Source organism: Enhydra lutris, unplaced genomic scaffold (genome assembly GCF_002288905.1).
Source record: "Enhydra lutris kenyoni isolate GAN:26980312 unplaced genomic scaffold, ASM228890v2 scaffoldscaffold46, whole genome shotgun sequence".
In the NCBI taxonomy this organism is placed as follows: Eukaryota; Metazoa; Chordata; class Mammalia; order Carnivora; family Mustelidae; genus Enhydra; species Enhydra lutris.
In genome coordinates, this window is record NW_019154130.1 from 8040176 (window position 1) to 8054874 (window position 14699).

At 41.4% G+C, this 14699-nt stretch overlaps 1 protein-coding gene and 1 pseudogene across 6 annotated transcripts in view; one reads left to right on the top strand and one right to left on the bottom strand.

Moving 5' to 3' along the window:
• LOC111156360 (mitogen-activated protein kinase-activated protein kinase 5) overlaps nt 1-14699 on the top strand; it is a 36406-nt gene that overhangs the window by 15002 nt on the left and 6705 nt on the right. For 5 of the 6 annotated variants that reach the window (XR_002641196.1, XR_002641195.1, XM_022517154.1 and 2 more), the window contains 6 exons: nt 384-481; nt 2014-2122; nt 3711-3800; nt 4557-4652; nt 11433-11513; nt 13733-13920. Coding sequence is in view for 4 of the 6 variants with exons in the window: in XM_022517154.1 (XP_022372862.1) it covers nt 384-481; nt 2014-2122; nt 3711-3800; nt 4557-4652; nt 11433-11513; nt 13733-13920 (662 nt within the window). In the remaining 2 variants the exon portion in view is untranslated. The remainder of the gene's footprint in view (nt 1-383; nt 482-2013; nt 2123-3710; nt 3801-4556; nt 4653-11432; nt 11514-13732; nt 13921-14699) is intronic. The other variant, XM_022517156.1, reaches the window with a different exon arrangement.
• Nucleotides 10520-11222, bottom strand: LOC111156361 (annotated as a pseudogene).

Here is a 14699-nt window from a genome sequence, read left to right on the forward strand (position 1 = left end):
TTACTTCTTTGAACTACCTCTTGTTCTTTTTCAATTAATGTGGTTCTTATACCCTGAAGTATTCAGGTTTACCTCAACTTGTACTTATTGGACAAAATCCTTGAAGAGTAGAGAATGGCGACTAGTGTCTTGTAAGTGTGCTGCAGGAGGGCTGTGAGGATGTGTTTCTAGTTCTAAAAAATACACATTTGTTTTAAGTCATCTGGGTGTGGTGAAGACATACTAGTAACATGTGCAGTGGACGATGTATTCTTTTGCTTAGAGATATATGAATAATTTCTGAAACAAAATAAGTTATTTGCCAGATTTTCATTTGCTAATAAATGGGGCAGCAGAAAGTAAATCTGTTGGTGAGGTGGTATGTTTCCTCTGTTCTCTTTAAGGTACGTCTGCACATGATGTGTGCCACACACCCAAATATAGTTCAAATTATTGAAGTGTTTGCTAACAGTGTACAGTTTCCTCATGAGTCCAGCCCCAGGTAAGACCGCATGGTGGTGATCATCACATGTCCTCCTCTTTACATGTAGACCAAGGTATAGTGGGGTTTTCTTCTCTATTGTGCTGTTTTTTTCTGCCCTCCCCTTTCTCTCCCTCCCTCCTTCCTCCCTGCCTGCCTGCTTCCCTCCCTCTTTCTCTCTTCTCTTCTTTTATTTTGGAAATCTTCAAACATTTGTAAAAGCAGACAGAATTGTATAATGAATCCCCAGGTAGCCATCACCCAGCTTCAGCAGTTACCAACTCATTGCCAGTCTTGTTTCATCTCTGCCCCATCCACTCTCTGGTACCCCCTGATTATTGTGATTCCTTCCTCTTAAAAAAAAAAAAAAAAAAGGTATGTAGTGTGGAATTAAAACAGATTCTATTTCAAATTAGTGAAAGGGGACCAGATAATACTAGGCACTGGCTTAGAGTTGCTATGGCAACAAGCCCTTATTGCTTAGTCTGACATTCTTTTTAAAGGAAGAAATCAACATTATTCTTTTAGCCGCCAAATGTTTGGCAAGCCCACTGGGTGGCATTCTGAGTGTCTTCCAGGGAATTCAAAGTTAAATAAGGTATGATTTCTACTGGGGACCGAGATATAAACCTATCATCATAGCAATGTAATAGGCACCAAGAAGAGGCCTCCATAAGATATTTTGAGCTTATAAAGGAGAAGAGAGCTGCTGTGACTATAGGCTGGGGAGGTGAGGTATCTCACAGAGTGTATATGTCGTGGCTAGGACTTGAAGGGCGTGGGTAGGAGTCTTCCAGGTGGAGAAAGAAGATGGATTTGTAAAAACAAATGGGAAATTATAACTATGTCTCACAACTGTGCTCTGTTGGTGAAAGCATTTGGATAGAAGCTGGATGCATTTATATCAAAGAATGAATGGTAACCAGAGTTCCGATTTCTTTTTTTTTTTTTTTTTTTTTTACAACATGAGAATTTTTGCTTTTCTTTAGTACCTGTGTAACCCTGTCCAGCAGCTGTCTTGCTGGGTATGCTGTGGGTCACATGGAAAACTAGCATAGTGGGGAGAAGGAGTGTAGAGAGACACACATAGACAGAGACACAGACACAGAATGAGAGTGAATAACCAGGGTAGCCCAACACCAGCCAAGTTGAAATTCATGTCCTACACAAAGTCGTATTCTATTTTCAATACTCTTTCCATCTAGGTGCCCTAAATACAATATTAAAAACATGTCACTTAAAGGATCACTCCCCCCTCCCCTTAATATCTAGTAATAACAAGTTAAGTACAGTATCTTCAAAAGGATCATTGTCTTCAGAACTTAATGATTTTACTCTCATTTTAGCTTCCTAGAAAATTTTAGGTGAAGGATATTCCTTATCTGTAGTGTGCGGTTGATAGTGACAAGGGGTCCAACTCCAAGGGGCATGGTAGGGCTAGACTTAGAAAGTAGTTGCACACTTTGTAGATGAGGTATCTTTAGGTTAGCTATTTGATGTTTCAGTTTTTTTTTTTTTTTTTAAACTTAACAAAATCAAATGCTTTCAAACAGGGCTCGACTCTTAATTGTAATGGAGATGATGGAAGGGGGAGAGCTATTTCACAGAATCAGCCAGCACCGGCACTTTACAGAGAAGCAAGCCAGCCAAGTAACAAAGCAGGCAAGTTAACCCCGGGTACCAATCAAACTGCCAACAGCGTTGGTTAACAAGCACAATTTCATTGGGGGGAATAAAAGAAAGCTTGAAGAAAAGCTCTATTTGATCTCTCATTGCCTGCTTTGTTATGTAATCAGAAAAGATGCTTTGACAGGAGAAATGTGACCCCTTATATGCCTTGGTGGGGGGGGGCTGTATTTTTAAGTGGTTGTCAATTGCTTGCCTATTATAAAACTTAAATAAACTCTGAAAGGAAGGTAATCTTTTAATTCCTGTGTAGACTGTAGATATCTTTGAGTACATAGTGTCCAAGCACTGTTGGACTTTGAGATAAATTGCTACTGATAACACCTGAAAGATTGGGATAAAAATATCTTCTGGGACAACTGTATACAAGATTTTTTTTGCTTATGAGTCACCTCATCAGATTTTAATAGAATTCTAAGGTCTTTGTAATTCTGGGTTATTCCTGATTATAGTCTCTCTATTTTGACATCACATTTTATTGCTAGAAAAATGATTTATGTCACAAATGGTACTAGGAATCTAACTGGAAATAACCTCTTGAGGAGGTGAAAAGCTAACTGCACAAGCGTTATCTTCAAGCTAAGCAAGCAAGGCAAAAAGAAGAAATCAGAGCTCAGTTTGTTCTAAATACAAAATTCTTCCAAATTTTCCATGAGCCTCAAGCATTTTTCTCTCCCTTAAAGCAAGAATTCCTATTAAAGTCTGCTCACTGGGCAGGAGCCCCTTATGGTGTTAGTGGAGGACTTGCCCTTCAGGTAGCCCATTGGCTGTGAGCCCTGTCAGTGTGCAGGAGCCTCAGGCATTTTTTTGACAACTCCTTTCTGGGAGGAAGGAGCTGATATTTGGAATGCCAAGACAATTCCATACTGAGAGTTGAAGAACAGGTAGAATTTGTTCTATTTAATTTTAACAGTTCCATCTTGTATTTTTCAAAGTTTGGAGTATTAGGATGTACTCTGAGAATCTCGTATAAAACAAAAACCCTTCCAACCCACCTACACAGGTGACATTTCATTTCAGCAAATGAGATGAGCAAACTGGACCGTCAGGTGGGAAAATACGCAGTTAGCGGCTCTCCATTTTTCTTGAAGGCAGAGCCTGGAGTTGAGCCCCCGGACAGTGCGGTTCTCGCCGGAGCCAGCTGTCAGTGCCCGCTGCCTCACTGGGGGAGCCCAGGCCTGCTGAAGACTGCCTGGCACAGAGTTTACTCTGCCGTGCTGGTTGCATCTCAGAGGAGTGGAATTGGAAGCATTTCATCCTTCCCATTTCGTACAGGATTTAACCATCAGTTTACTTGGACAAAGAAGTGTTTTACTGTTTTATTTATTTACTTATTTTGTTTAATGAAATACAGGTTGCAGCTAAACTAAGCTGAATTCATTTCTGTTTCTTGGTACCCAAAGTCTTACTTAATTTCTGCTGTAAAATTGAAAACCAACCACAGTCTGAATGGACTTAATTAAGGATTTTTTTTTTTTTTTTTAATATCCTGAGTTCGCTAAGCCAGGGGTATTAAAGAGCTATCTTTTCTAAGATATGGTTGCTCCATTATGTCCTTTTCCAGATAGCTTTGGCTCTACGGCACTGTCACTTGTTAAACATTGCTCACAGAGACCTCAAGCCTGAAAATCTGCTCTTCAAGGATAACTCGTTGGTGAGATGACTTATTTTTCTGCATTTTAGCGCTGCCACTCTCAACACCGTTTGGGAATGGGTGGGTAGGTGTAGATTCAGAGTTCTCTGAATCCATGGTGAAGAGGCTTGAAGCCAAAGTGCTTCCAGCAGCTTACTTTCCCCACTTGTTTCCTTGCTGGAGGCTCAGAGACATTCTGCTATACCCCTGGCATTGATGTTGGATGGTACTGATATGCATTTGTAAGACTTTAGGTTTTAGATATGATTTGGAGGTGCTTTGGAGAGGGGCAGGAGTCTGTAAGATGTCAAATATTACCTTGAAATATAACAGTTGTATTTGCTGTTTGTTAATGCTGTTAAGGTGTTTTTTTCTCTCCAGTCTCACCCTCTGCCCCGTGTATCATGTTCCAACAAATAAGTTGCTCTGGGAGTCTTGAAGCTGATGCTAAAAGTGAAATCGCACCCTGGATGGGAGACGATGGACCAGTAGATAGAGTCAGGGGACAGTTGGCTAAGATCTTGATTTTAGTACTGCATATACCAGTCATGAAACAAAGCCAACTGTGGGCGGGGAGAAATTCTTTACCTCTGTGATAGTAAGAAAAATTCCTCAGTCTGAATCATTTCTTCAGATGTGAGGACATGCTATTCATAGGCTTGAGAGTCAGCCAGAAACTTGTGAAAGAGAGCTCAAGGTAACCTGTCTTCCACCTGGATTTTCCACTAGTGTTTATTGAGGATTCTGGAGAAATGACTCCCATTTATTTTATTACAGGATGCCCCAGTGAAGTTGTGTGACTTTGGATTTGCCAAAATTGACCAAGGTGACTTGATGACACCCCAGTTCACCCCTTATTATGTTGCACCTCAGGTAAGCATTTGCTCTTTCTGCCACAGGATATATCACTGGGCTGTCTGTAGGCATGTTCTCTTTGACAGCACAAGCGGGCATGTATTACCCAGTGGGAAGGGGAGGGCTCAGTTTCGGAAACCAACAGTCTGCTTAATTAGGTGCAGGCATTTATTTTAAAATCAGCTTCTTTTAAAAACAAGGTAAAATTTGTGTACAATGTAATACTCCTACTTTAAGTGTAGTTTGATGACTTTTGACAAACAGATACTCTTGCATGGTCACCACCATAATCAAGGTATGAAACATTTCCATCATGTCGGGAGCTCTTATGTATCTTTGCAGTCAGTCTGCCCCAGGTGACCACTGATCTACTTTCTGTCCTTATGGCTTAGTTTTGCCTGTTGTAGAAATTCATATGAATGGAACTCATGTACCTATTATATTTTGTTTTTTTGTTTTTAGAGATTTTATTTATTTATTCGACAGAGAGACAGAGATCACAAGCAGGCAGAGGCAGGCAGAGAGAGGGGGAAGCAGGCTCTGTGCTAAGCAGAGAGCCCGATGTGGGACTCAGTCCCAGGACCCTGAGATCATGACCTGAGCCGAAGGCAGAGGCTTAACCCATTGAGCCACGCAGGCGCCCTTACCTATTGTTTTACTTCTTTTGCTCAACATGTGTTTGAAATTCATCCACGTTGCTGCATATATCACCAGTTAGTTCTTTTTTGTTGTTAAGTAGTGTTCTATTATAGAGGACTAAACCATGTTTGTTTTTCCATTCATTGACTGATGGCCATTTTGGGTTTTCTGTTTTTGGCTGTTATGAATAAAGCTGCTAGGAACGTTCATTTACAAGTTTTGGGGGACATCTTTTCCAAAATGGTTGTACCATTTTACCTATTCCCCAGTAATATATAAGAGTTCCACTTTCTTCATGTTCTTATGGTCAGTTCATGTTCGTTAGTATATATAATCTTAGTCCTTCTGGCAAGTCCATAGTATTATTTCATTATGGATTTAATTTTAACGTTTTCTTAATGGTTACTGTTCTGTATTTTTTCATGTGTTTATTAGATATTCTACTGTGAAATATGGGTACAACATTTTCTACAATAACCCATGAAGTATAGATATAAATCTTACATGCCCATTTTTGGTTTTATAATTGTGAGGTATAAGAAGTTATTATTTTCTAGATACAAGTTCTTTGTTGTGTTTATGTATTACTTTTTATTGCTGTTGTGATGAATTGCCACAAACTTAGTGCCTTAAGGAACACATTTATTTCCTCACAGTTTCAGAGGTTAGAAGTCTGAAATGGTTCAAGGTCTTGTCAGGACTGTGTTCTTCTGAAATCTCTGGGGGGAATCCATTTTCTTGCCTTTTCCAGCTTCAAGAGGCAGTTGCATTCTTTGGCTGGTGGCCTCCTTCTCCATTTCCTTACTTTCTTGGAAGATTTTATTTATTTATTTGTCAGGGAGAGAGCACAAACGGGGGGAGTGGCAGGCAGAGCGGCAAATCAAAATTGGATTTTGATCAAATCCAATTCATCCTTTTTTTTTTTTTTTTTGAGAGAGAGAGGGAAAGAGCAAAGGATGAGAGGGAGAGGGAGAATCCCAAGTAGGCTCTGTGTCCGGTATGGAGCCTGACATAGGGCTTGATCTCACAACCCTGAAATCATGACCTGAGCTGAAAATAAGATTTGGATACTTAACCGACTGAGCCACCCAGGCACCCCTCACCCACTTTTTTTTTTTTAAATGGTTGGTGATTTTGTTCCTAAGAGGTCTTTCCATACCCATGTACATGAAGATTTTTCTCATGGCTTCTTCTTCTTTTTTTTTTTTTTAAGATTTTATTTATTTATTTGACAGAGAGATCACAAGTAGGCAGAGAGGCAGGCAGAGAGAGAGGAAGGGAAGCAGGCTCCCCACTGTGCAGAGAGCCCGATGTGGGGCTCGATCCCAGGACCCTGGGATCATGACCTGAGCCGAAGGCAGTGGCTTTAACCCACTGAGCCACCCAGGCGCCCCTTCTCATTGCTTCTTATTAAAGGTTATTGTTTTTGCTTTTTTTAAAAATTAGATTTATTTATTTTACTTATTTTTTTAAAGGTTTTATTTATTTATTGGACAGAGAGAGAGAGAGAGAGAGATCAGAAGTAGGCCAGAGAGGCAGGCAGAGAGAGAGGGGGAAGCAGGCTCCCTGCTGAAAGGAGCCTGATGTAGGGTTCGATCCTAGGACCCTGAGATCATGACCTGAGCTAAAGGCAGAGGCTTAACCCACTGAGCCACCCAAGTGCCCCTATTTATTTATTTTAGAGAGAGTGTGAGTAAGCAAGGGGTGAGGGAGAGAAGCAGACTCCCCACTGAACATGGAGCCTGAGTTAGGGCGTGATCCCATGACCCTGAGACTGTGACCTGAGCAAAATCAAGAGTTGGGTACTTAACCAACTGAGCCACCCAGGTGCCTCTCCCCTCTAACCCTTTTTTAAGTAGGGTCCATGCTGGGCACAGAGCCCAACGTAGGACTTGAACTCATGACCCTGAGCTGAGATCAGGATGCTTAACCTGCTTAACCAGTTGAGCCACCCAGGTACCCCTATAGTTTTAGCCTTTACCTTTTGGACTGTAATTCATTTGAGGGGTGGTGTGTGGGTGTGTGCATGTGTGTGTGTGTATGTAAAATAAGGGTCAAGGTTTCTTTTCCTTACAGATGTCAAGTTTCCACATCATTTGTTGAAAAGAATAACCTTGTATCATTGAATTACCTTACAGTTTTGTTGAACTGAATTATCCTGAAGTTTTGTCAGAAACCAGTTGACCAGGGGTCTGGGTGGCTCAGTCAGTTAAGCATCCCACTCTTGATTTTGGCTTAGGTCATGATCTCAGGGTTATGAGATTGAGCCTTAGATCAGACTCCATGTGGAGTCTGCTTGAGACTCTCTCTCCCTCTCCTTCTGCCCCTCCCCACCTCAAATAAATAAATAAATACATACATCTTTTTTTGTTTTAAGATTTTATTTATTTATTTGTCAGAGAGAGAGAGCATAAGCAGGGGGAGTGGCAGGCAGAGGGAGATGGAGAAGCAGGTTCCCTGCTGAGCAAGGAGCCTGATGTGTGACTCCATCCCAGGACCCCAGGATCATGACCTGAGCCGAAGGCAGACGGTTAACCAACTGAGCCACCCAGGCATCCCAATAAATAAAAATCTCTTTTTTTTTTTTAAAGATTTTACTTATATGACACAGAGAGAGAGATCACAAGTAGGCAGAGAGAGGGGGAAGCAGGCTCTGTGCTGAGCAGAGAGCCTGATGCGGGGCCCGATCCAAGGACCCTGATATCATGACCTGAGCTGAAGGCAGAGGCTTAACTTAACCCACTGAGCCACCCAGGCACCCCCAATAAATAAAAATCTTAAAAAAAAAAAATCAGGGGCACCTGGGTGGCTCAGTGGATTAAGCCGCTGCCTTCGGCTCAGGTCATGATCTCAGTGTCCTGGGATCGAGCCCCGCATCAGGCTCTCTGTTCAGCAGGGAGCCTGCTTCCCCTTCTCTCTCTGCCTGACTCTCTGCCTACTTGTGATCTCTCTCTCTGTCAAATAAATAAATAAAATCTTTAAAAAAAAAAAATCAATTGACCATATAGGCGTTAGTCTATTCTATTCTGCTTATTGGCCTGTCCTTACAGCTATATCATGTGGGATCACTGTGGCTTTCTATCAAGTCTTGACCTTAGATATCAGATAGTGTAAGAAGTCCTTCAATTTTTTTCTTTTTCAAAATTGTTTTGATTATTCTGAACCCTTTATACTTTTCTATAAATTTTAGAATTCACTTCTCTATAATAGAAAATTTCTCCTGGGATTGTGATTTGAATTGTATTTAATCTGCTGATGAATTTGGAGAGAGTTGATGTCTTAACATTATTAAGGCTTTCAATCAATGAACATGGTAGATCTCTCTATTGGGTCTTTAATTTTTTTCAGAAAATTTTATATTTCTTAGTGCATAGGTTTTATACATACTTTCTTAGGTTTATTCCTGTATTTCATATTATTGGATGCTGTTGGAAATTATATTTTTAACAATTTAATTTTCCAGTTGTTGATTGTTTGTAGAAGTACAAATGCCTTTTGATTCCTTTTATCTTGATAAATTCACTTATCAATTATAGATATTTTTGTAGATTTGTTAAAATTTTCTATGTATATAAAGTCATGTTATCTGTGAATAATGACAGTTTTACTTTGCTCCTTCCAGTATGTTTGCCTTTTATTTCTTTTCCTTGTCTTACATACTGGCTGGGACCACTAGATGAATATAAGGGATTAGAGCAGACATCCTTGCCTCATTCCTGATCTTAGAAAAAAATGCTCAATCTTTTACCATTAACCATATTAACTGTTACATTTTTGTAGATGCCCTTTTTCGGGCTGAGGAAGTTTCTGTCTATTTCTAGTTTACGGAAAGGGAATGTGCTAAATTCTGTCCAGTGCTTTTTCTGCATCTGTTGGGCTGATAATATATTTTTCTTCTTTATTTTGTTAATATGAATTAATTGATTTTTAAAAACATTTTTATTTTTAAAGATTTTATTTATTTGTCAGAGGGAAAGAGAGAGAGCAAGCGTGAGCAGGGGGAGCAGCAGGCAGAGGGAAAAGCAGGCTCCCCACTGAGCAAGGAGCCTGATGCGGGACTCGATCCCAGGAATCATGGCCTGAGCCGAAGGCAGACACTTAACCGACTAAGCCACCCCGGTGCCCCACAATTTATCAATTTTTAAAAATATTTTATGGACTCAGCTATTGGTTTCCTATGTAAAAAAATCTTTGTCTCACCCAAGATCACCAAGATTTCCTCCTACAAATTTTATAGTTTTAGGTTTTACATGTATATGCATGATCCATTTTTATTTAATTTTTTAAAAAGATTTTATTTATTTATTTGACACAGAGACAGAGAGATCACAAGTAGGCAGAAAGGCAGGCAGAGAGAGAGGAGGAAGCAGGCCCCCTGCTGAGCACAGAGCCCGATGCGGGGCTCTATCCCAGGACGCTGGGTTCGTGACCTGAGCCAAAGGCAGAGGCCTAACCCACTGAGCCACCCAGGCGCCTTGCTGATTTAATTTTTATATAATATATGAGTATGGATCTAAGTTCTTTTTTTTAGCATTCGGATATCCAGTTCCAGTACCGTTTGTTGAAAAGGCTGTCTTTTCTCCATTGCATTGCTTTTGAGTCTTGTCAAAGATCAATTGAATGTGTGTTAATTTTGGATTTTCTGTTCTGATCTAGTGATCTCTTTGTCTGTCTTTACACCTTTACACCTCTAGTGATCTCTTTACACTGTCTTTACAAGTACTGTACTGTCTTGATTACTGTAACTTTATAATAACTATTGAGATAAGGTAGAGTTAGCCCTTTAGCTTAGTTCTTTTTCATAGTTGTTTTGGCTATTTTAATTTCTTTGCATTTCCATATAGACTTTTATTTTTAAGATTTTAGTTATTAGAGAGAGTGACAGAGAACGCAGGTGGAGAGGAGAGGGAGAAGCAGGCTTCGTGCTGAGCAGGAAGCCCGATGTGGGGCTCAATCCCAGGACCCTGAGATCATGACCTTAGCTGAAGGCAGATGCTTAACCAACTGAGCCACTCAGGCACCCCCTTATAAACTTTATAATCAGCAGTTAATTTCTATAAAGGAGTCTGTTGGGATTTTGACTGGGGTCGTTTTAGAGGTATGGTTCAATATGGGGACACTGACATCGAGACAATACTGAGCCTTCTAGCCCATGAGCAAGCTGTATTTCTCCATTCATTTTTGCCTATAGTTTTTCTCAGCAATATTTGTGTGGTTTTCAGTGTACAGGTGTTTCCCATCTTTGTTAGATTTATTCTATGGTCCTATTATAAATGGTATTTTCTTTTTCAGGTTTAATTAATTCGCTTTACTCTTCTTGTATAAAAACACTATGTGGTGGCCATAGCTGGAGCCTGGGTCCTCCGCATGGAGACTCTGATGTGGGTCTTTACAAGATGGTCAGTGAATTCCTGACAGGGAGACTTGGTGAACACAGTCTCTTTCCAGAGTGTTGGGGTAAGGCAGCTGTAGGTCTTGGAGATGGCAAAGTTGCCCCAGGTGCAGCCCCTGGCTGAGGTGTGGCAGTTGTCAACATCTGCCATCAGCAGCTTTGTGGGCATGGGGCAAGACCTTAGCATGGGTCTGGGCGCGAGGAGGAAGCAGACCAGTGCAGAGTTGCAGCGTCCTTGCAGTTGCAAGGAATCTGTGGGGTACACCAGTGTTGTTCCCCCAGGGTTCCCAGTCAGAGGACAGTGGAGAACTTGGCCAGGATCATGGCCCCATGAATGGCAGTGGTCACCTCCTTGAACACTTAATACCCAGAACAACGTGACTGTTATAGTCCTTGATGGCAACAAGTACCTTGAACCTGATCCACTGGCCAGCACTGGTCTGCTTTTATACAGGCATAAGGGATGTCTGTATCTCTAGGAAAAAGTCCATGACCTTGGATGCCTTGATGGGCAGGAAGAAGAGTTAAATCTCTTCCAAGGACTTGATCTTCATGTCCTTGACCTGGGCAAAAACTGATAAATTGCTGGTTTTAAGAGGTTTTTGAAAGTTTGTATTTTCTGGAGGGTCTTTTTTTTTTTTTTTTTTTAATTGTCAAAATTGCCAGTGTCTTCTCTCTTTCAGCATTCTTTTTCAACATTATTTCTCAAGTTATAGGTCATTGGCGTGGTCTTCAGTAAATTGTCCCCTTTGGTCTGACTCTGACAGGTACTGGAGGCACAGAGAAGGCACCAGAAGGAGAAATCTGGCATCATACCTACCTCGCCAACGCCCTACACTTACAACAAGGTAAGGGAAGAGATACTTTCCTGTGCCCTTCAGGTATAGCCCCTCTTCTCCTGTGAAGTGTTTGTGGTTCTTTGAGAATGAATTCTTTTTTTTTTTTAATTTAAATATTTTATTTATTTATTTGACAGAGAGACAGAGATCACAAGTAGGCAGAGAGGTCCACAGAGAGAGAGAGAGGGAAACAGACTCCCCACCGAGCAGAGAGCCCGATGCGGGGCTCGATCCCAGGACCCCGAGATCATGACCCGAGCCGAAGGCAGAGGCCCAACCCACTGAGCCACCCAGGCACCCCAATTCCTTGGGATTCTAAGGGAATTCTTATCCCTTAATATTCTTGCCCAAAGGGCCGACAGCAGCCATCCATTCAGAAAATTCCTTGGAATTCAGGGTTTTTGTCTGATGAAGTAGGAAATAAGGTTCTTAACAGTTGAGGTTTTGCAGCAGGAACCAAGGGCAATGATCACCAGTAGGTTATCTGGATAGTTGTAGTCCACTGACCACATCTAAAAGACATGGTTATCTTTTTTTTTTTTTTTTTTTTTTGAGGTGGAGGCCATTTCTGAGAACATTCCATGGCCATTTATGGTACCATTCTTCCCATAAAATACCCAACTTAGAACAGTGTCTACAGCACCCAGCAAATGTTCCTGGTCCTATAGTTCTCAGTCTGTAGCCTATACATCAAGTATCTCTGTTCTAAAACACAAGAGGATTAGGGCCTCTTAAAAGCAGGTCCTGGAGTCGCTGAGTAGATGCTTCTTGGGGACTCATGGCTGATACAGGTGACAGAGAGGGACCTGAGGGTGGTAAAAAGCAGTAGGTCGGCTCTTCTTGGGTCCCACACTTAGAGGGCCCCACATATTCCTATAGTGTGTGCATACATATACACACAAGCATACATAAGAAAGAACGCACAGGCTCCTCTTCCACTCAGGGCGCTGTGCTCCACCTGTCACTGGGACAGTGTGACCAAAAACCCTAAACTTCTGCTTTCATCAGTAACTCTGGTCAGTTCCAAAGAATTCGCTGCTCCACACCTTCTTGCCCTACAAACCCAAAACCATAGTCAGCTCTACCCTTATGCAGTGAAGGTTTGAGGGCTGTGCTGATTACGGCATCAGAGTCAGAAACTGTTTCCTGCTTCTTGATCATGCAGGAAGTGAGTGGTAGGAGCACTTAGATGACATTTAATTTACTTGCTAAAATTTGCTCAGCATGCATGCAGTGGATTCCTGTGTTATATATTATTTTCCAGTAGTATTTTTGTCTTCTTTTCCTGTTCCATTTTGTGAGCCTAATGGTGCTCATGAATTAGCATGGCGTTCATAAAAATTACACACTGCAGATGAGTAGCATGTTGGAATAATAAACAGCTCATATTACTTTCGAATGTGTATATGTGTTAGTTAAGAGATAGTCCTCTTTATATTGGCAACTAAATGAAAACTGAATGCTACATTTGCAAATAATTTTTTAACAAATATGTAATCGGATGTAATCAAATTTTTAGAAATTAAATAACTCTAGCAATCTTAATTTAAAAAAAAAGTAGTATCAGTTTTTCATGTGGAAAGTGAGGGATTTGAACTATTTTTTTAAAGATTTTATTTATTAGAGAGCGAGCGAGCACAAGTAAGTAGAGCGACAGGCAGAGGGAGAGAGAGAAGCAGGCTCCCCACTGAGCAAGAAGCCTGATGTGGGGCTCAATCCCAGGACTCTGGGCTCATAACCAGAACCAAATACAGATTCTTAATTCACTGAGCCACCCAGATGCCCCAGTTTGAACTATTTTTAAGATTCCTTTCACCTCTATAATTTTTTAAGATTTCATTTATTTACTTGAGAGAAAGCATGAGCAGGGTGAGGGCTCAGAGGGATAAGCAGACTCCCTGCTGAGCAGGACCCTGGGATCATGACCTGAACCGAAGGCAGACACTTAACCAGCTGAGCCACCCAGGCACCTCACCTCTATGATTTTGTAATTATGTTCTGTGGCATGGGTTGCATCATCTACAAATATCCATTAGTATTAGGCAAAAACATGGGTTAGAGTATCTATGGTAGAGAGAAAGGTTGGTTCCCTTAAGACTTGAAACTTTTCTATTCTTTGTTAATTGATTTTTGGAGATAGCAGCCTGTGTAAGGGGCTGTTTCTGGGCTGGTCCTTTATTTTGGGGCCATGCCTCTGCTGTAAGTGACTATTTTAATTTTCTTTTCAGAGCTGTGACTTGTGGTCCCTAGGGGTGATTATCTACGTGATGTTGTGCGGATACCCTCCTTTTTACTCCAAACACCACAGCCGGACTATCCCAAAGGATATGCGGAGAAAGATCATGACAGGCAGTTTTGAGTTCCCAGAAGAAGAGTGGAGCCAGATTTCAGAGATGGCCAAAGATGTTGTGAGGAAGTGAGTACCCAAGCTGTGGGGCAGGGAGGCCAAGGAGGATCACAAGTGGTGGATCACAAGGGAAAAGTCATTGGTTTCCCAGGCATGCTCCTTCCCCTTGGTGCATCATAGAAATCTTATCCCTGGGGCCTGAGATGAGAGCTCTTCATGTCCACACCTTGGTGAAAATGGGAGCTTTGCTCCCTCTTGTTGCATTCTTAGAATTCGTCCCCAGGCTGTGAATCCAGATCCCTTGGAGCATTAATTTAGGATCTTAAATGGTAAGCCCCACGGTGTGCCCTTCCTGAATGTTGGCCAGTCATGTGGAACAGACATGGCGTCAGGAACTGAACTCAGGCTAAGACGACAATGACATTTTGTCTTTTCATTCCTTAGCTGCTGTGGGGAGGAGGTGGCTGATTGTGTGGGCCTCTAGCCTCCCCACTGCTAAGATAAATTTAGAAGATTCAGTGCTAGTGAGTGGTTAAGGGAGAATTGACAGAGTACTTTTGTAGCTGAAGGACTAGGTAAGAAATAAGACCTAAATTTGATGTATATTTTCTTTTCCTGCCCACCTGTGTGGGAGGCTCAGCTGCCTGGGATTTGGTATTCTTCTGGTATTCCTACTGCTTGGTGTTCACTGAGTAATTTTTCCTCTTTTTTGGTTTCAGTTTCTTCATTTGTAATACGATGAAGAAAAGCATTAAAGGGGGAGTGCCTGGGAGGTTTCTCCTGACAGTATAACCATTTCTCTATGGCGATTACTCCCTTTCAATAGAGAGCTTGTCCTATTGGTTGAA